This window comes from Juglans microcarpa x Juglans regia, chromosome 3D (genome assembly GCF_004785595.1).
Source record: "Juglans microcarpa x Juglans regia isolate MS1-56 chromosome 3D, Jm3101_v1.0, whole genome shotgun sequence".
Classification (NCBI taxonomy): domain Eukaryota; kingdom Viridiplantae; phylum Streptophyta; class Magnoliopsida; order Fagales; family Juglandaceae; genus Juglans; species Juglans microcarpa x Juglans regia.
In genome coordinates, this window is record NC_054598.1 from 10,658,980 (window position 1) to 10,679,453 (window position 20,474).

At 39.4% G+C, this 20,474-nt stretch overlaps 4 protein-coding genes and 1 non-coding gene across 12 annotated transcripts; 2 read left to right on the forward strand and 3 right to left on the reverse strand.

Moving 5' to 3' along the window:
- Positions 1-665: 665 nt before the first annotated feature.
- LOC121256517 (pentatricopeptide repeat-containing protein At1g69290-like) lies at positions 666-6,175 on the reverse strand. Its single transcript, XM_041157346.1, has 3 exons — positions 2,051-6,175; positions 1,409-1,465; positions 666-960 (listed from the first exon to the last, which is right to left on the reverse strand). Exon 1 carries the CDS (start codon positions 6,128-6,130, stop codon positions 4,187-4,189), a length of 1,944 nt encoding a protein of 647 aa, XP_041013280.1. The 5' UTR covers positions 6,131-6,175; the 3' UTR covers positions 666-960; positions 1,409-1,465; positions 2,051-4,186.
- LOC121255024 (wall-associated receptor kinase-like 1) lies at positions 926-2,867 on the reverse strand. The gene is made up of 3 exons (XM_041155321.1): positions 2,051-2,867; positions 1,409-1,465; positions 926-960 (listed from the first exon to the last, which is right to left on the reverse strand). Exons 1-3 carry the CDS (start codon positions 2,865-2,867, stop codon positions 926-928), a joined length of 909 nt encoding a protein of 302 aa, XP_041011255.1.
- A 71-nt stretch (positions 6,176-6,246) lies between the features above and the next one.
- TRNAN-GUU lies at positions 6,247-6,320 on the forward strand. The gene has a single exon. It is a non-coding gene; the product is annotated as a tRNA-Asn (tRNA).
- A 578-nt stretch (positions 6,321-6,898) lies between these two features.
- On the forward strand, positions 6,899-12,492 carry LOC121256307 (protein root UVB sensitive 3). 4 transcript variants are annotated; one of them, XM_041157058.1, is made up of 16 exons: positions 6,900-7,141; positions 7,234-7,291; positions 7,399-7,458; positions 7,566-7,604; positions 7,702-7,764; positions 7,935-7,991; positions 8,600-8,663; positions 9,178-9,261; positions 9,629-9,711; positions 9,811-9,940; positions 10,199-10,291; positions 10,776-10,914; positions 11,254-11,294; positions 11,378-11,565; positions 12,082-12,180; positions 12,281-12,492. In XM_041157058.1, exons 1-15 carry the CDS (start codon positions 7,023-7,025, stop codon positions 12,178-12,180), a joined length of 1,317 nt encoding a protein of 438 aa, XP_041012992.1. In that variant the 5' UTR covers positions 6,900-7,022; the 3' UTR covers positions 12,281-12,492. The 4 variants fall into 4 exon arrangements, with proteins under 4 accessions (XP_041012993.1, XP_041012995.1, XP_041012994.1 ...); XM_041157059.1 differs by having other exon boundaries at positions 6,899-7,141; positions 11,495-11,565; positions 12,082-12,492; XM_041157061.1 differs by lacking the exons at positions 12,082-12,180; positions 12,281-12,492 and having other exon boundaries at positions 6,899-7,141; positions 10,776-10,882; positions 11,495-11,565.
- On the reverse strand, positions 11,580-17,012 carry LOC121256309 (ureide permease 1-like). Of its 5 annotated transcripts, XM_041157067.1 has the most exons (10): positions 16,730-17,012; positions 16,120-16,422; positions 14,973-15,111; positions 14,656-14,830; positions 14,280-14,323; positions 14,076-14,176; positions 13,692-13,825; positions 13,451-13,589; positions 13,034-13,264; positions 12,660-12,793 (listed from the first exon to the last, which is right to left on the reverse strand). In XM_041157067.1, exons 1-9 carry the CDS (start codon positions 16,748-16,750, stop codon positions 13,112-13,114), a joined length of 1,209 nt encoding a protein of 402 aa, XP_041013001.1. In that variant the 5' UTR covers positions 16,751-17,012; the 3' UTR covers positions 12,660-12,793; positions 13,034-13,111. The 5 variants fall into 5 exon arrangements, with proteins under 5 accessions (XP_041013000.1, XP_041013001.1, XP_041012998.1 ...); XM_041157064.1 differs by having other exon boundaries at positions 13,451-13,825; positions 14,076-14,137; XM_041157062.1 differs by having other exon boundaries at positions 13,451-13,825.
- Positions 17,013-20,474: the final 3,462 nt, after the last annotated feature.

The window sequence follows — 20,474 nt, forward strand, 5'->3', positions numbered from 1 at the left end:
AGTGAAAGAAAAAATAAAAAATATTAAAAAAATGATTTATAGTGTTCGGTAAAAGATTTCGGTAGAAATCTTTTGTAGACATAGCAACGTCCAAAGAGTAAATGCAATTGTTGAAAGGAAAATAATAAAGTTACCACTAAATAATAAATTGTATACAACTATGTAATAAAATAATATTATTTTAAATTTGATTTTGACTTTTACTTTTAATTTGATGTGTTTAAATATAATAAAAAATATTATTATATTTAAAGTTATCGTTGTTAGCTTATCACTACCTACTCAAATGGGCATTCAAATCGAGCCTTAATTTGTCTAATTTGCTATATTATTATTATTATTATTATTATTATTATTATTATTATTTTTTAACGACGAGAGTCAGTTTCCTTTATCCATCTCAAAGCGAATTTCTCCGATGAACATCTCAAAGCAACCTACGAAAATGCGACCTTTTCTAGTTGGATATTGCACAACTACAAGCAAGTTAAAATGGTCCATAACCTTCATTCAAGACCAGTACTGAATCAACCATCTTGATAACTACTCTTTATCCATTTCCACTTTTTGTTTATGTTTTTGAAGTAATTAAACTGAAGTTTTTATTGACCCCCACTCTTGCCATTGTTAATATATATAAATTTCATAGAGAAAACAAAACAATAGAATATATAACGTTTAAATTAAATAGTTAACAGCTGCCATCCATAACAAATTATCTCAATGCTCTTCTTAAAAAGGTTCATAAAATCATTGAAGTCCCAATATAGCTAGGCTCAAAGTGGAACAATTTCTTGAGGATTGTATGAATTCCACATGGAAACTATGTCCCTGCTTTCACCAAGATTGTGAGATCACAAGCTTTTCCAATAAGCCCTTCATTGGCACTTTGAATCCCAAAAGTTTTTGAGGCATCCCAACAGCTTCAAAGCAATAGCAACATCCACAAGAACCAAAATCCTGTTGAAAAACAAAGCAAAAGGAAAAGGGCATCATGTTTATGTTGTCTTCCTGCTTTATCAAACAAGGCAGAAGAAAATTATCAACTCTTTTGATTGTTGTGAATGATATTATTCATGTTTCCTTGGAGTGCAGCTTCTAGCTGTAGCCAAGTAATGGCAGAAGAAAACGGGCATAAAGTAGATAATTTGCACGTCAAATCTGTGAACATGTGCTGTATGTTGAATCTTCAGAGAGGCAAAAAACGATGACCCAAAAAAAAAAAAAAAAAGCAATCTTTTATGCAAATGTTGAACAATGTAGGACGTCAATCTGGTCACAAAACTGTGTAAGAGAAAAAGGTATTGGAAAGCACCACCCTGCCTAATAATTCTTAAACAAAGGAAGGCTTTGGTGGGGAAGAAGAAAATAAAGTAAAGAAGGCAAAAGTGCTGGACAATTTGTGTACCTCCAAGAACCATCTCCATTTGAATTTTTAGTCTCACTGTCCCGCTCCAAGCAAACCCTGAACATATGAAAACCATGTATCAAAGTTCAAATTCAGACATAAAGTGAAGGAAAAAAGGGTAAGAAGGAAAACAGAAATCCCCCATGTGCTTTACTCGAAGGGAATAGGATTTTCTCTCTTTCATTTATTATAGATAGTATTTACTATTTATTTATGGCTAGTTTGGGTAGTAGATATTCTACCATTATTCATTATTTTATTATTATTTTTCACATAATTTTCACTACGAGGACTGCTACATTCACAAATGAATTACACAAAAACAATCATACAAACTGATGTGGATTTATCTGATCTATTAGATTTATTTTATAATAAAAGTAACTTTATAATGTGACGAACCACGTCAAGCCATGTTAGTTTGTGAGATTGCTTTTGTGTAATCATTTTGTGACTAGAGTATTTCCTTTTACTGAATATCTGAGATCACTTCACTACCCAAATGCAATCTTAGTATAAAACACTAAGTAGATCAAAATACTCCATGTTTTATACTAAACGGACACTGTAATTGAAATGGAGAATACCTATCCTGCCCAGAGTCTATGGCTCATAAGCAATGAGCATGGGATTAGAACTAACCTCGTCCGAGGCAGTTGTTGCTGCTGTTCACCCCATTTCTACAAATACAGGCAAATGACTGGTCCAAGCCAGCAAAACCGCACAAACCCCCACTTGCTTCACAATCCTTACACTTATCAGTAGAATACGAATCATTATATTGCAAAGAGATTCCAAATTTCCATTGCATCGGATCCCCAGCATCATCCCCAAACCCAGATATTGATGTATATGATGAACACTGGAGCTTCGGAAGGTCCAAAGCATAACCTGACCCAAGGCCACTCGGAGAGTCATAAACACAACATGTGGAAATGGGCGCATTTTGTGGCAGTCCAATGCCTGTCACTCCCTTGCAAGAATACAGCCCTCTACAGATACGAGAACCTGAGCCAGTATCACAAAGCTCTTCATCAAGATCAAACACAGGAGAGGTTGTAGAGCAACCGAGCAAAACAAAGATATCATCTTCAGTTATAGTGAAGGGGCTTGCCCTATCTAAGCTGAAGCTCCCAGAGTTTTGCATTGAAGAACAAGTTGACATAAGGGGGTCTGTAACAAATATGGTGCTGCTCGGGTAGTCGATGGAGGAAATAGTGTAAATGCCAGTGCCAGTAGAGAACTGGAGTGTCCCAGAGCTGCATTTTATGTACCTGGCAAAGTCAGGATGCCCACATCCAAAACCAGTGCCGAATGGGAACTTTATGGTGATAGTGCCGCATGTGTCATGACATGTACCATTAATTGGGATGGCGTGGGAAGCGGCAGAGACTGGGGAAACTGATGGGAGCAAGAGCAGGATGTTCACGAAGATCCAAGCACTAGAGGTGAGTGACATTGGTGAGGGTTTGGGAACAGTTTGAGAGATTGAAACATAAAAAATGAAGCAAAGTATTTCAAGGGTTCCACTCGAGTATTTGATATTGAAAAGCTATGGGTAGAAATGGCTAGAGTTCTTTTCGGTGGAGGTGATCATTTTTCAACGTTGTCTTCTTTTTCCTTTTCTGTTCCTAAAAAGTTGTGCCCCATCTTTTGTGGGTTCTAGCTACAAAGCAGTATGCATTTTCACCGGTAGAAAGGACTAAGAGGGAAATCGACACCAAATAGTGGGCTATAAGGATGACAATATCGCAGTTGTGTTTAGACATTGCTGCCTGGTGGGGTCTAAGCTACATGGGTTTTGGACAATCTTATAAATCCCAGAACACAAAAAGCTGACGGGAGCTTACAAAATGAAAAAGGTTCAGGAGCTCCCGAAAATGAAAATCGTCACTTATTTTTTTTTTTAAATTCCAATGCAAACATACCCACATACCAAGCAAGCCTACCAACTGATGCAGGTTAAAATTAGCCCCATACTGATCTCACTTCAATAATGAAACCATCAAATGAAAAATATGCTGTACATGCAACTGCTTAGATTCACAATAACTGGGTTTCAATTCCTGCCACGTCTGGGCAAATAAACATGAGAGTTTCAGACTAAAATTTTAACCCAATGAAATAAAAATAAGAGACAAACAGTAGTAAGACAAGACAAAGTAATTTTCCCGTATTGGGTTCCAGCGAAACATGTTTATGAGTTGTTCTGCATTCCCAGCGAAGCTGACAAGCTATTAGAACTCCCAACCGAATTAAGACTGAAGTTAACTGTATACCCTCTTAACTGATTCCCTCCAGTTACACCAAAAAGTTTACATATTCCCAAAAAAATTATTGAAATAAATTTTAGGACACCAAACAACCGGTTAAACTGCCCAAGCAAGTCGCTTCATTAAACTAGTTCTGACCCCCCTTTGTTAACTACTGTCACGATCGTATCCTGTGTTGCTGGGATGGCCTCGAGCTGGTTTCACGAATATAGGACTTGGTGAATTCAAAAAAGCAATTAGATCTTTTATTTTGCGGATGTTCCCTCTTTCATCTGCTTTATAGTTCCAACCACGCGCTTTCTCCCTGTATTGTGAATAGCAGCCTTTGTCAACGGCACAAGCATCAGGAACATCCGTTGCAATCATCCAAACAAGCTCGGTTTTTGAAAGAGCAAGCCGGCTTCATGTTCCTCTGCCTTAAATTCCATCAAAAGAAATTGGTTGCACAGCAGCCAGAGCTGTCAGCAGAAGCTAGAATGGATGACATACCACACCCAGTTGAAGCTCATACATTAAGGCCAGCCCAATTCTTGAAAGCAACAAGTGCTTCCATTTTTCGAAAGTTCCTCTTCCTCAATTTTGCCACTTTGAGCTTTTTATGAGTCTCCATAAATGCTTGCTTATACCTCCACTTATCTACAAAGATCTTCATTTCCTGAGTTTTCTCCACAACTTCCATCACTGCATCAAAGAAACCTCCCTTAACCAGAGCATAAAGGAATGCATCCACCAAATTGTGATCAAATTTGACCCCCTTCTGCCCATCATTTGAAACTTTTCGTTTAACCTCATTCCACAGCATCAAAACGCTGAAATATTTCTCTGTAGTCACATATCCATTGATTTGGGACAAATATGTCTGGTCATTTGGTTCGAACTGCAGGAATATCATCCTTCTGAAAGTCCTCCTTGCATCTTCTAATCGCCCAGCTTTACAAAAAGCATGAATAATTGAGTTCCAGTCATGGGTTGCCACTTCAATTCGAGGATCCTCAACAACCTCATCTAAGAAGGCAGCCATCAACTCAGGCCGATGATTCTCCATTAAGCCAGTCATTATAGTTAAGTAACTACCCTTAAGGTCAGGTATTCTTGCTTCCCTCATGTCCCTAAACAAAGAAAAAGCCGACTGAAAATCTTGGCTTGACATGGATGCTTCAATCAAAGAATCATAGGTTTCTACATCCAACTGAAGGCCTGAATTGGTAATCTCCATGACCAGTTGAGTAGCTTCAGCTGTTCGATGCTCTTTGCGGTAAGCCTTCAAGATCGGAACATACACCCCAAGCCCCACGGATCCTCCCTGAGCATCCATCTCATCAAGAATGCTGTGTGCCTTATCTGATAATCCAAGGTTAACACAAGCATTAACAATACCATAGCCCACAGATCTATCAACCAAAACTGACGAAGGCTCTAACTTTTGAGCTTCAATGATCAAAGTCGCTAAACTCTTGACACTCCCATTATTAAGAAATCCATTAACCACTTCACGATAAGTTTCTTCTCCAAACTTTGAATCTTCGCAACAATGCAGAATAGTTGCAGACACAGATTCTAAATTGCCAGACTTTATGTAACCACTAACCAAATTGATGAAAAAGGCACTTTTGTTAGAAAAACCAAATCCATCCATCAAACCTTCCAACTCAATTATCTTTTCTCCAAGCCCCTTAAGTGCATACAAATAGGCAAGAGAGCCAAAACTCGATTCATCTGGCCTAATACCCAAAATGGACATTGTTTCAACAACATTCTCCGCATCGCTCACTGATTCTAGTTCACGGCAACACCCTTCCAATGCCGCATTACAAGCCGGCAGGTCAGGTTTCATAAAATCCAACTTCTCATCCAAAGCAATCCTACAATTTTCTTCGAAAACCCGCAAAAATGCGACAAAGTTACCATTTTTCCTACTTATTTCAACAAGCGCACTCCCCCATAATCCAAAGGGAACAAAATACCTATTTTTTAGCATACACTTTATCAAAGCAAAAGCAGGGGCAGCAGTGTTGGCACATTTCATAGCACTCAATAGATTCCCAAGCGTTTCAAAATCCAACAACTTAGGCTTCTTCTCTATAAGATATACCACAGAGGCAAAAGCCCTCTTGAGATTGTGAATGTCGTTGAGGGAGGACAAATGGATGACGAGAGAATTGGTGAGGGACTTACTTGGGAAGACAGTGTTACTGGTGAGGGTCTTGAAGGATTTCCACGCCTCATCGGTGTTGCTGGTGAGGAGGGACTGGTGGAGCGTGGTCTCTAGCGTGGCTATGTGATCTGGGGTCAGGGCTCGCGGAGATTGGTCTGGGGATGTCGGAGGCGGTGGTGATGGGGTTTTCTTGAGAGCGAAGATGGAAGGTTGGAGGAAGGAGTAAAGGGATGGAATTTCGGGTGTGGAGGAGAAGGGTCTCCGCGGGAGAAAGGAGAGTGGTCTCCTCAACATTTCTCTACCGGGCTCTCTGTTCCGAGTTCTCCATGCATCTACTCTGTTTCCCTAGTTGTGCATTCATTTGAGTAAAGTTTACGTTTTGTTCATTAAAAGAAAGAACAGAGCAACCAGCTGGAATAGCTCAGTTGGCTAGAGCGTGTGGCTGTTAACCACAAGGTCGGAGGTTCGAGCCCTCCTTCTAGCGTTTTTATTTTGTGCTATATCGGATATATTTTATAAATATAAGAGAAATTTGATTTTTAACTATTACATTTATATAAATTTTCACATTAAAATAATTATTTTTTTATTATATAATAATAAAATAATATAAGATAAATTTAATTTTAGTTATTCACATCAAATCTCCAGATTAAATTATTCATCATATAGTAATGACTAATAATTTTAAAAATATTTAATTTTTTTAATTATTATTTTATTTTATTTTATCATATTTTACTATTTTACCTACTATATATTAATTAATAATCATATTTTTATTAAATTAATATATTATTAACTCAAATTAATATACTAATTATAATAAAATATGTAATAAAAAGAAAGGGAGAGTGAAATAATTATTAAAATATATATTTGATGTATATATAGTAACCTTTAAATTTAAAAAAAAAAATTAAAAATCATTTTAACTAAATTTCAAAATTTAACTAAACTATTATAAACATATTTTACTCTCTAATAGTAAATACTTGATCAATTTTGCTTTAGCTAATATTGAGGATGCGATGATAAACTCGGGTATATACAAACAGTTTGGTCAAATAGAACAAAGTTGTTTGTTTACTTTGGCAAAAGAAGTACGGTGTACCAGAACAGAACTGAGCTCCTCTCCGTTCCCTTGGATCAGACGGAGACAGAGGGACTTTGACTCAGTTCTCTCATGGAAGCATCAAAATCGTCCTCTGCAGAGGTCATCTTAGAAGAATGGAATGGTTCTTCTTCCACCAAACTCTCCAGAACTGCCACCATTACCGCTTCCCCTTCTCTCTCCATCCAAAGGTTGTGTTTTTTTTTTTTTTTCGTTGTTGGGGCTTTTCGTTATTAGGCTTTATTCGTTTCGTTGACTTGTTTTACTTTAAAAATACACGCAGGTCTGGTCGCCGACTCCACCATGTTTGGAGACGGGTTCTCCAAGCATTTGTACCCGAGGCAAGTTTTTTCTTTTTTCTTTTTTTCTTAATCTCCTCTAGTGTTCTTTCAGAAACGAAAATCAAGCCCGATGTTTGTCTCGTTAATCTTGGTTTCTCAAAGTGCAGGGTTTTCCTAACAGTGTAACTCCAGATTATGTACCTTTTCAAGTCTGGGATTCACTGCAGGTAAAAAAGATCAAAATCAAAACATGCTAATGAATTCAGAGGCATCGTAAGAAAGAATGTGTGAAATTGTCGCTGACTTACGTATGTGGCTGAGTTATTTTCTACAGGGCCTTTCAACGTACATCCGGACCATGCTCTCGACACAAGTATGCTCTCTATACGTTTGACATATATAAGTTTCGATGCATTGTCGAAGGCCCGCTGATGGTTACTAAAACATGGTGCGCTAAAATCAAATTTTAGGCTCTTCTTAGTGCTATTGGAGTTGGTGAGAAATCCGCGACTGTAATTGGTGCCACATTTCAGGTAAGCGTATGCACGCGAAACGTGCATGGCGTATATATCAGTTTAAATTGATTTTATTTGGGATGTTTGTGTTAACAATTGCCCATCCCAAGCAGTTGGAACTTGGGAGAAGGGTTTATTCTGTTATTAAGTTTGCATTATGTTGACTATAAATTTGGAACATTGAACAGTGGTTTTTGAGGGACCTAACTGGAATGCTTGGAGGCATTTTATTCACATTCTACCAGGTCAATGGTTCTATAATTCTGCTTATTTAATTACATAGAAGATTTTGACTTTGTTTTGATTAATATCCCCTAGAGCACTTAGGGTACTTCGCTAGATGGATCTGACTCAATCCGAACCAATTTCTTTTATTTTCAATGGTTTAGATTTTGCCACATCATCATCTTATCACTTCAGAATTCAAAATTAGTGCGGTAAACATGGTAATATTAAGATAATACATATTTGAATCTTAAAGGATGCATAGTTAGATGGATAACCTTCAAATATATTTTTGTTAATACAATCGTTTACTTATCAAAAAAAGAATATTTGCATCCACACATTATGAAGAAAGATGAATTAACAAACAAATCCATCTTTCTTCATAGAGTTCTACTACATACAGTCAATTTTGCGCGTACTCTTTGCGCACTCTATTAATATGATTGGCTAAAACAGTTATTTTATATTAAAAAAAAGTGATGCAGCCAATCACAATAGTGGTTATGGGCCATCTATCTCTTTTGGTTATGGGCAGTTAAACATGTTCACTTCCTACTTAAGGATTCTGTCTGCATGATTCCTCCTTAAACATATTTTATCTGCTGTGTGACTCTCTTATCTTCAGGGCTCAAACCTGGATAGCAATGCCAAAATGTGGCGTTTAATCGCAGATCTTATGAATGATCTTGGTACGTTCTCATAAGTTTTTGTGTCTGGGGGGGGGGCTGGGGGGGGGGGGGGGGGGGGGGGGGGGGGGGGGGCGCATATGCAGGCTGACAAACCTCCTTTTTGGCTTCGGTTTGTTATTTTTTGTCTTCAAAGCTGGACAGTTCAATTTTCAATAGAAAAAAAAAAAAAAAAAAAAAAAAGGGTTTATTCCGACAAATATTGCTTATTTTGATTAACCATGTTCGCATACTATAACGTTCCAGATTTAGTATGAGAGGATGGTGGATGGGATCCCACATTGCTTAAAAGGAAAAGGTTCTTATGACTTATAATGGTTGATTTTAATTATACCTTGATTGCTCCTTTGCGTATAAGCTCATATACGGCTTGGACTTGGACATATACACTTGAGTATTATCGTATGTTATGAAGTGCTAGTTCTAAATAATATTGCTTTGCCCGTTAATAGCTGGTTGAACCTGTAGCCACTGATTTGGTGGACAATGACCAGAATGGTTGTTATAACGGTTTCAGGAATGTTGATGGACCTGGTTTCCCCCTTGTTTCCTTCAGCTTTCGTGTTTGTAGTTTGCTTGGGGAGCCTATCACGATCATTCAGTAAGTACTCGTTTTCCTAAATCATACAATCTGAAGAACTAAAAGCTACTGATGGCTTCTAATTGATTGTTTACTTCTGCTGCCATGTAATATAAAAGTTACATCTATCCTTTCCCCATGGGTGTTACTGGTTGTGAGTTTTGAATCATTGGAATACTATTTCATTTTTACAATAAGTTTCTATAAATAATAAAAGTTCATTGCCAAATGAGTCTGGTATGCAGGAATTCTTTTTTGCTATAATATTTATAGCTTTACATATCTTGCTAAAATGTCTTAATCTATCAAAATAAATGAAAAATGATGATGCAAAGGAGCAGTTTTCAGAATTTTTAATTCCATCTTTTCCCATATTGTTCACAATCAGCTGGTGTTGCCGGTGGAGCAACTAGAGCTGCTTTGACGCAGCATTTTGCCCTTCAGAGTAATGCTGCAGATATTTCTGCCAAGGTACTGCTGCTGATATTCTAATTACTGGACGAGAACCATGTAAACTTAAATCTAATCAGTTGGAGTAACTGTTGACTTGCTTTTGTATGTTGCTGATAGGAAGGAAGTCAGGAGACATTGGCAACAATGATTGGCATGGCTTTGGGAATGCTTCTTGCTCGGATTACAATGGGGCATGCACTAGCTATTTGGTTTTCTTTTCTGTCACTCACCCTGTTCCATATATATGGTAAGTTATATACATGACGGCTGCAATGGAAACTTCTCTTTGACCATTGCACCTGACATGCAACTTCCAGGAGCCCTTATGACATTTTAATCTTCCTTAAGTTTGCTTGGAGTTAATTATAGATATAAGACTTTGAGATGTTGCACCTGTTCCAATGTTCTCTCCAATTTTTGTTAAATTGCCTTATTTAATTTTTAATCTGGCTGTGTGTGGGTTTAACATTAATCTTGGTTCAGAAATATTTCAATTTTTTGGCAGCAAACTACAAGGCTGTCCGATGCCTTGTCTTAACCTCACTAAATCCTGAGAGGAGCTCAATTCTTTTGCAGCATTTCCTGGAAACTGGCCAAGGTAGGTCCTGTGGTTGTTGTTTCCCTAGGGCCGGCTAAGTTTTTACTTCCCTTTTCCTGCCATTGCAACTTATTGTCAAATTGAGCTCCTGAATTGAAGTGATCCGAATAACCAGAAATTATTTGGCCCCTGTAGTCTGTACGTTGTCAAAGTTCTAGCCTCTCCATATCATTGTAGGGTCAACTGATGCCATTAACAGATTCAAAGCCAGGCTTACCATGACTTTCCTCTTGAACATTGTATTCTCGGTTATTAATTCGCTTTTGTTCTGCTCTTGTACAAAACTTCATGTGCTATATTGTAATTTTTCTAGTGGAATATTAATGCCTTTTAATTTAACACAAAACTACCACAATGTTTTTCGAGGCTTGATTTAAATTTCTTAACACCTTCATTTTATGTTTCGATGGCATTTTAGTACTTAATCACCTCAATCATTGGACCACTCAGTGCAATTTTTGTTTTATGTTCCGTGTTTTTTCAGTTCTCTCACCTGAAAAGGTCTCTAGGATGGAGCATGTACTACCCGTATGGACCACTTCATGGAGCTCCAAGAGTGCTAAACAGATACACATGCAAGTACACTTAGGTGTAAGGGTGTCTTCTCTTAATCACTCGGAACTGTGAGTTTTGAAGTCCATTCATCTTGTTAACTTCACGTGAAGGTTCCTTTACGGTTCAGGTTTCCTTCTTGATTACATATCCAAAGAAAGGAGTTCGGGTTTCCTCTTCCCTCTAGGACTATATGTTGTTCAAAGAGCAGCAATGTGCTGCTTGCACTTCTGCAACAATTTTTCTTGTGAGGGCACCTCAATTGTATGATCACACTTGTAACGGAGCCCAACACACTATACTGCTAAGCTGACATGAATATCATGTGGATCAATTATTATATAGGTCCTATTAGATCTCTTAAGTCATTATTGTACAAAATTGACAAATTAAGCAATACTTTTGAACAGGATGGACCTGTTGCATTCTGCAGGATCTCATTACAAGAAAGGTTGAGCTCTACTTTATATAAAAATGAATTTTCTATTAAAAACTCTAGCTCATCAGTTGTTCTTTTGGCCTGACTCTTTACAGCAAAGTATGTACTAGTGGAGAAGCAGGGAATTGTCCATGCTACTTTGCATAAAGACTCGACATCTGCAGATGTCTTGCAGTCATTTTTTCATGCCCTTGTTATGGCAAATCTTACAGATAAAAACAAGTGTGTGCATTTGGAGAGCCAATCATGGATGGATAAACATTACGAAGTTTTTATTCAAAAGGTACATCTTTAATTTTTTATCCTCTACTTCAATCAGTTGCACATTTGCATCTTTAATGACCCAGTAGGATTGTGCGTGCTGCCCATTTGGAAGAATGGCATATACATTATCATATAGAGTGCCAACTGGATTACTTAAAATTATATTCTTTTCTATGATGCGTGAAACCAATCTCCACTGGTGGGTGGGTTATCTGGTACACCCTTATCTTGGCATGTGTTGGACCCCTCTCCTGGTACTGATCCATAAAGATTGATGGTTGCAGTGGATTCTCCAAATTCAGTAGAGTATATGTTCTATGTATTATTTATTGGCGAAGTCCTGCACCTCTCCATATACTGGTGTGGCTGCAAAAAAAAATCGGTTTCTGTAGGAATGAAAAAGGAGCTGAACTCATGGAAATATATTAGTATTCTACTGTGATAATTCAGAAGCACAAGATTGTTGTTATGTCACTTCTATATATCGTTTATGGTTCAAATGCTGTATGAATTGTTTTCTTTCATTGCTTTACAGCTATGGTCCTCAGGTTGGAAAACAGAACGACTTCTATCGCCTTCTATTGTTTGGAAGGCAAAATGGATCTGTGAGCCTTTGGATGCAAAGATGGACTAGGTGATTTGTTTTTTATCTCATAAAGATAGTGATATGAGGTGAAATTAGTGCAACTTGCCATGATACGAGGCCATTGATCAATCTTGATTATTCAGTACAGAGAACTGTTAGATGACAATCTAAACAGAGGAACATAGTCAGTCATTTTTGGGTCCAGTGCAGTTCTGGCTGATAAGGATCTATCCCAAGCCTCTAGGCGAATGTGGAGATTTTGTTGGCGTTACGCATACGATTATTTGTGAAGTCCATACATCATGGATCTTATTTATCACCATGTGTTGTTTTAAATTAAGGTTTCAACAACTCTATTACGAAACACGCAACTTGCAACATTCCAACTTTTCCTACCCATCCATGCATTTGATATGTCAAACGAGTCGACCGGCTTCAAATTCAATTTCAAGCATAGAATGACAGTGGCAGTCTGGATGAGTTGGTCTCTGTCGCTTCATTTGGAGCTGAATTACTCTTCTTGGAAGTCAGAAATAACTTGATTATGATTCTCGAACATGTTTGTATGTCATTTACATTAAGCTGTCTTCTTGTTTTATTATTCAGTACCAAGAAATTTACAATGCTTTTGAGCGAACTGTTTCATCACGTTAGATGGAAGGAGGGGAGAATTTGGTCGCACTGTTTCATCACCTATGTGGAAATGATCCGCACCGTTTCATCAAACTTCTCTTCCTTTTTATTCTTTGGGAGAACAAATGTTGTTTATTATCGTTGCTTAGACCATGGAATTGAGAAATTGAACAGACCTGTAACAGAAAGCAATGCAGGCAAAAGGAAGAAATACAGCAAGTCAGGCATATCCTAGAAACTATGTAACAGGCAATGTTGGGCATGCCTGCTCTTTACAACTGTTTCAACTTGGATTGTTTACTTGTGCTTTATACAATTTCCAGACAACGATCTTTCAGCTGCATGATTATTTTCGATGCCCTGATGATGCCATAAGAACTCCAACAGCTACAATAAACATAAACAGCATACTGACAAGCAATATATATGTTCTTCGTGATGATTTTCGATACTCTCCAAAGAGTAGGATGGCCCAAAAAGTGCTCACGAGTGGAAGTGCCTGATATCACACCAAATTGAAATGAGCACTGAAAAGTTCGTGAACGTGCAAGTGTGACAGGCACACCCTTGTCCAAGACAATAAGGGGTGGTATTTAAACTGAAAATGTCACTAAGGAAAATCATATGATTGTATAGAGATGCATTAAGTATTCGCATGCTATTTTGTAAATGAAATAAAACTAACCTGAACTGCATCTGCAGCTGCATATCCTGCAGCTTCACCTCCCATAAATTGGAGACCATTGCCAAACCCACATAAAATCCCAGCCAAAAAGGCCCAGCCTCGGCCATTCCAGTCTCTCAGGTAAGCCTTAAGGGAAGATCTAGGTAAACTTAGTACAGGGTGGTAAAGGAAGGTGATGTTTAGAATGATGGCAAGGACAAAACAAGAGACTGAGAAGTAGAAAAATGCAGTATAGACTGACAAGTGAGGAACCCCTTCCTTTAAAGTGTGCCATTGGTCATTTGTCGCCAAATTGAATGCTGGTGAGAATAGAGACAAGGAGACACCAGCAAAGAAAGCTATGGCCAGTCCAATTAAAGTGCTCTTCCCAAACACCTGCAATCAGAATCATACCTATACATTACATTCATGGATATATTTGTCTATCTATGCATAATGGTGTGCAATTCCTTCAAAAAAGAAAGGAGCAGGCCAACCAACTAGCATAGAGGTTCTTGGCAGCCATCAGTTCATAACTTCAAGAATAATTGCCTCAAATTTATTATGTGCAAGTGGGAGACAAAAAAAAAATGAAAATTCCATGTTTCAAAATTAACAATATACACAGCGAATCAAAACCACCCACCTTAATAGCTCTTCTGTTCTCTAGTTCTATGAGAAAACCAGCAGTCCCAGCTTTGGCTTTCTCTGCAGAACCATTTCCATCTTCAATATCCTTCTCTCCAACTATTGATGTCCAATATTAAAAGAAAAAGGTAGAATTACCAATTTATTATAAAATGAAAGGAGCCCAAACGTAGAAAATAAAAGTCTAGAGAGAGTTTCTTACCATTGTTTGTAATTGTTTCTTTAGACATGGAAACATCCATAGCCCTGGCAAAAGGTTCAGTTTGTAGATGCATCAGCGTTACATGAACAATATTGCTTGAAGAGGAAGAAAAGAACTTGTGATGCTGGAGAGGTTTTAGTGGAAATTGACCTAATCCATGCAAAATCATGGCGAGGAAAACCATGAGAGCAAAGATAAGTTGAAAAACAGCCATCAAGATTAGCGTGAAGAGAAAATTACAACTGCATTTCCTTCCAGAGAGAAAAAAAAAAAAAAATCTCTTAAAAACTTTAGACAACACTAATTATCGTGAAGAGAAACCTTTCGCTCCAAATCAGCACAATTTCATTCATAACTATGAAGGAAAGAGGCATACTCAGCTCCAACTATATAACCACTTGGCAAATTTTTTAGCTTTTCTTTATTATCTGCTGCATTGGATGCGTGAACAGCAGAGCCAAGACAAACCGCAGCCAAGAAGCAACCAACACCAGTGAAAAGGATCTCAGCTTTGTTGATTTTGTCATCCAAAAAGTAATTTATTGTTGTGCCTGTCACAATTGGAACAAAGCCAATAATGAAAGCAGACAACTTGCCAGGCTTTTATTCCATTTTCCTGAATTCCATATCCAACCACACACACAGTGCATGCATATTGACATGCCTCTGAGAGAGAGAGCGAGAGAGAGAGACCTAGAACAACGGTTATGCTTGCAGTGATCACTTGTGTCACTGATAAACCAACAAAAGCCCAAGCATACTGTGCAGAAAGATTGCCAAGGCTGAGCACCACCCCACCAGCCATTGCAAACAAAACAGAGGGCCAGTTATCCTGCATCAAGAACTCTAGCAGAATCATGAATCAGTTGTAACTGATGTGATGCCATTGCACCAAGATTCATGTCCAAGTATGCAGCATCAATCAACTCAGAAGATTCAAAACTACTTCTATGTGAAACATGGCACAATTAAGATTAATAATGCTTCATAATTAGTGCCTCATGGAGGATAGAATGCTAATTATGTAGATTGATAGTCTTCTGTTCATATATCTACACCCAGACTTTCTGATGGTTTCCACCTATCTAACAAAGCATTAAAACAGGGCTATCAATCTACTTACACTTGGCTGGCAGCTCCATATTTAGTTCTTCACAGTTACAGCTAAATAGTTCACAGACATTAAGTTTTCCAGTCCACAGAGATGGAAAGATTAACTGTTTTCTTTTTAGTTTTTATACTGATCTTAGGCGGTACTTTTGCCTCTATTCATGTCACATGCATGGAAAAGGTGATAGCCCCAATCGACAGGTGGACTGGAGAGAGAGAGAGAGAGAGAGAGAGAGAGAGAGAGACCTAAGTAAAAGGTTGGCATGTATGTTAAAAAGGTTGTTTTTTAACCACAATGGGAGCAAACAAAATTGGGTTACATATATTAAAACATATGCATGGAAAAGGTTAAAAATGTCTTATATTCATCCTTCTTTGAAAGGAAAACAAACAAACAGCCATTTATGGTAGGTTCTACTTTAGCATGTGCCTGATGCCAATAACAGGACCAGTTCATGCCATCAATATTTCCTTCCCTTGTGAGAGGCCACATTAGAAGAATATTGAAACATTAGAAAAAGAAGGGAAAAAACATAATTTGCGTTGAAGGATGATAATGACAACAGTTGTACCAAAAACAAAAGCTCTTATAAATTTCAGTCAATTTTATTCTTCCATTATAATACATTTTCATTTTCTCATATCATTATCGGCGAGGACTGCCTTTCAAATGCTTTGAAAAATAAGAAGATGGTAAGAGCACCGCCTTTAATATCCATTAGGAACTCACCTGAGAAAGTTGAGTTAAAAAATTGGGTGAATCGTTTGTGCCCTTGCCTATCTCCCCAAATGTTAAAGCTATAATTACAGCAGCCAAGAGATTTGTGATCGTGTAGTCAAGGTAAGTATGTTGAGGAAGACGACCACGTCTTTCCAGGAGAGTCAGAATAGCAGGCCATGTGCCTAAGAAGATCAAGGCAAGCAGCATACATACAATGGCACCTCCTTTGCTCTCCACCAAGTACACTTTCAATCCCCTATATATAATCCTCTCGGTTGATAGATTTATCGATGAAGGTATTCCAAAGAAATCCTGCAGGGAGAGGCAATATGAATTACTCTATTTTATCTGCCTTTCCAAACACATCAAGTATAACACTCGCCACTCAGTTTGATGGCCAATATAAGCACTTGGAATGATTCCAGCTCATGAAACAGGATGGGAATTCACTTGCTAAAAACATCTGAAATGCATGGGTGCCACCATAAAGGGAAAAATATAAGCGTTGACTATAAATGAGAAAGAAAGCGTAAATCTCCATAAACAAAAGGAAATTGAAAGGAAGAGATGATTCCAAATCACTGATTTTTTGGGAGGCCAAATTATACAGAACACCTACCATTACAGAAAATCCAATCATAAGACAGAAGAAGAAGAAGAAGAAGAAGAAGAAGAGTGGAAACCCAGCTGCCCTCGCCGTCCACCACTAACGAATTCATGAAAATAATGGAGTGTGAGGATAAGAACACAACCGAACAAAAAACTTAAAAGTATCTACAAACCATGTTTATGAGTGTAAATTATAACTGACAGTTGTCCTTGACATTGAGATATGGAGACGGTTCACCTACCAATCAAAAACTGTTGCAAAATTATCTGGGACACCACAACAGTTGACAGAGACTCCCACTCACATCACAATCACAATCACAACCTCAGACTCCCATCTAGGAATCTTCCAAATATACCCTGAACCAAAACAGAAAAAACAAACAACAAACTGCTTTACTTCCGAAGTGCAGAAACCGGAAGAAATGGAAAGAGGGACGAGAGCAGCACGGAGAACCCTGAAGAACCCTTCAGCCAGGAGGCGGTCTACCTCTTCGGTGATGGCTGCCTACTTCTCCGCACTGAAACTGTAGCATTTTTTCTTGATCTTCTTTGCCTTAGAGTCCACAGTGAGGCGATGTTCGATGACGGCCGTGTCGATTTCGGGTATTTCTTCGTAACTCTAGGTGAACATGTCTTGGTGCTTGATGAGGAGCTGCTTTACGGATTTGCCTAGCTTGGGGGCCATCTTGGTTCTCACCCGAATAGTTTGTTCAAGTCTCTGCGAATCCACAGACACCAATTTCAGAGGTTCATTGGGTTCTACTTGTCGTAGGGCCTGCTCATCTCTTACTTCCTCGTCCAGCTCCGTCAAGGTTGGAGGCAGACGTGGGCCGGCATCCTTTCACACTCATTCAAGAGTTCTAACCTCCTTAGCCTCAGGCTTCAGTTCTCAAGCGTAGCATTTTTGTGCCAGAACCTGCTCGCCATGAACCTCACCCACCTTCATGGGAGTTGGGAATTTCATGTTCAGGTGGAATGTGGAGGTCACCGCCCTCAGGTGGTTCAGGGTTGATCGCCTCAAGATTGCATTGTAGGAGAATGGGGCCTTTACCATGAGGAGATCCACCATGGTGGCTGCCGTTCTCGGGGCCTTCCTCGTCAAGATGGACAAGGTGATAGCTCCAATTGGCTGGACTATGTCTCTAGTGAAGCCCTTGAGAGGCGTCAGGGCAGGGTGCAACTGATCGGGAGTGATTCTCATCCGGATGAAAGCTTCCTAGGATGTCAGCGGAACTGCCGTTGTCGATCAGGACCCTTCACGTCAAGTAGTTGGCGATCTGCATGGTCACGACTAGGGCTCGTTTGTTTTCGAAAATGAGATGAGATGAGTTGAGATTAAAGTTAAAAAGTTGAATAAAATATTGTTAGAATATATTTTTTAATATTATTTTTGTTTTGAGATTTGAAAAAGTTGAATTGTTTATTTTATTCTGTATTGGAAATTGGAAAAGTTGTAATGATGAGATGAGATGAGATGTTTTTTGAAAGCAAACGAGGCCTAAGGCATCGTCGTAAGGGTGCAGAATGCCCTCCTCATCCTTCTCGCTGAAGGTTATGACAGTCCCCCCTTGAGTGGTTCCTGCAACTCGGGACTGCCCTGCTGGTGGTGAACACTTCGTCGTATCTAGCCTTTCTGGCATGGGCCCTCCTTGCTGAGGAAGTGGTTCCTCCTCCGGCGTACCCTCCTGCGATTGTGTGGATTTTGCCCACTAGGCAGTATCCTCTGGGAGGGCTTCTTCAACAAGGGCTCGCTCTGAGTCTCCCTCCAACCCTTCGCCTTGCTGGACTTTCACTTCTCCATGGCCTCGTGTGGCCATCAAGTCATTGGTCGTGCCGCTCGTCACCCTGCTAGTCTAGTAGAGCTTCCAACTCTTCCATCTTCCATTTTCTGGTGAAGCAATCTTCCATTCAATGGCTATCGGTTTGGTGGTAGGTGTAGTACTTAAAGCGGACCAAGCCCTGTCACTGTTCACCCTACGGGCTCAGGTTTCTTTCAGCCTCCACGGCCATGTTGGAGTGGGTGCGTGGTCCGACCCACCCACGGGTGGGTTGTTCCTCCGTGCACTTTGTCTCGCGTGCTTTCTTCTTGCTACCTTCCCGGCTCACTCCACCACTGTGGATGGCAGCCTTCTTGTCTGTCCTTTCCAACTCGATCTTCTAAGGGGTCGTCAACGCCTGAAGCATATCTTCAGCGTTTATGAAACTGTCAGCTCGATCCATGAACTCCTTCAACGAAGTTGGGGTCTTCCACGCGATCTCGATCATAAAGGGGTCACGAGGCTAGACCAGTGTTTTTAATCTCGTATCGTACCGGCCAGTACGGCCGGTATTTGCCGTACCAGCCATTGGGCAGGTACAAGTATCATATACATTTCGTACCGGCTTAAATACCGGCCGTACCAGCCTATATTTCGGCCTATACTGGCCGATATTTCGGCCTTTAATTATTATTTTTTTCATTTTTTCAAACTACAAGCTTATTTTTTTACCCCTAATTTAGATTAGGCTATTTATAATTTATATATATGTATTTATATATAATTTATTCATATATAGACTATTATTTTGGAATATAATATATATATTTATATATATAATTTATTCATATATCGATTATTCCGAAACGGTACACGAAACGATACCGATACCGAAATATTTCATTCCAGTGCCTTGACCGGTACGACATCCGGTACGGTATTTAAAACATTGGGCCAGACCCCCTCCCAGTAGGTCCGCTAGGGTGATCTTTTCATCCTCATGCTCCCTATTGAATCAAGAGAAGTACGACGAAATGACTTCAGATTTTCGTTGTCTCAATGCTTCACAGTTAAAAGGTAGGCAGTAGGTCATCTCCTTTTTCGGCTCGCCATAAATTACGTCAGGAAGAGTCAAGCCAACTCGGTGAAGCTGTCGATGGTCCCGGGTGGCAGAGACCCGAACCATGCTCTCATCATCCCCTTTAGAGTGAGAGAAAACGCCCTGCACGTGACCTCTCCCAAGAACCCGTGCAAGGTCATATGGGCCTTGACGAATCTATTTCCCAAATTCAACGCTTCCAAATGTTTGTTGGTTCACGACGTGAGGCTTAGGTGCGCGTTGTTACCTGCATGCAAAGGACACACTACTATAGGAAATAAAGAAATCCCACAGACGGCACCACTGTTAATGTTGTGTTTCGCGGCCTGAGTAATTCCAGGCAACTAGGCTCAGTCAGGTTCCTGTTGAAATGGAGAGTGGGGGGCTCGGAGGCTGTGGTAGCTCCAATGCTTAAGTTAGTGATTGGGAAGGAGAAAAAGTGAGATATATTCAGTCAAGGAGAATGAGAGTTGAAGTATTTAAAACTGTGAACCCTTCCCCTGGCTGTGGGAAGGGGTATTTATACTTGGAAGGATTGGTTCTTGAGGTGGAGATCGTGGTGTGTAATTTCGTGCGGGAGTCGAATGTCCCTACCACTTTCCTGTCACAGTACAGACTAGCCAAACTTGGTTGTGGCTGTCACTGACACCCCAGGAGGCACATAATGGCGTGCCGAGCCCCGGGGCATATTAAATGCAGAGTGGCTCCCAGTTGTGGTGTTCCCACCTCCATTCCATTAATGCGATGTAGCCATATTAGGTTAGCCTACCATCAATACCCGAGTGCAAAGGGCTTCGTTTGTGCTGCCTTCAGTGCTTGGGTGTTAGTGTCCCTCCTGACACCTTGATTTGATCCTAACACTTGGATCATGGGTGGTCATGAGTAGTCTATACTCC

Coding starts and splice junctions, on each gene's coding strand:
- LOC121255024 (XM_041155321.1), bottom strand. CDS start 2,867: ATGTCACTCACCTCTAGTGCTTGGATCTTCGTGAACATCCTGCTCTTG. Junction 1,466..2,050: donor CAACAACTGCCTCGGACGAG/GTTAGTTCTAAT, acceptor TCATATGTTCAG/GGTTTGCTTGGAGCGGGACA. Junction 961..1,408: donor AATGGAGATGGTTCTTGGAG/GTACACAAATTG, acceptor GTTTTTCAACAG/GATTTTGGTTCTTGTGGATG.
- LOC121256517 (XM_041157346.1), bottom strand. CDS start 6,130: ATGTTGAGGAGACCACTCTCCTTTCTCCCGCGGAGACCCTTCTCCTCC.
- LOC121256307 (XM_041157058.1), top strand. CDS start 7,023: ATGGAAGCATCAAAATCGTCCTCTGCAGAGGTCATCTTAGAAGAATGG. Junction 7,765..7,934: donor TAATTGGTGCCACATTTCAG/GTAAGCGTATGC, acceptor AACATTGAACAG/TGGTTTTTGAGGGACCTAAC. Junction 7,992..8,599: donor TTTTATTCACATTCTACCAG/GTCAATGGTTCT, acceptor TCTTATCTTCAG/GGCTCAAACCTGGATAGCAA.
- LOC121256309 (XM_041157062.1), bottom strand. CDS start 16,750: ATGATTGGATTTTCTGTAATG. Junction 15,112..16,119: donor TTTTAACTCAACTTTCTCAG/GTGAGTTCCTAA, acceptor TTCTTGATGCAG/GATAACTGGCCCTCTGTTTT. Junction 13,826..14,075: donor AGAACAGAAGAGCTATTAAG/GTGGGTGGTTTT, acceptor TTCTGATTGCAG/GTGTTTGGGAAGAGCACTTT.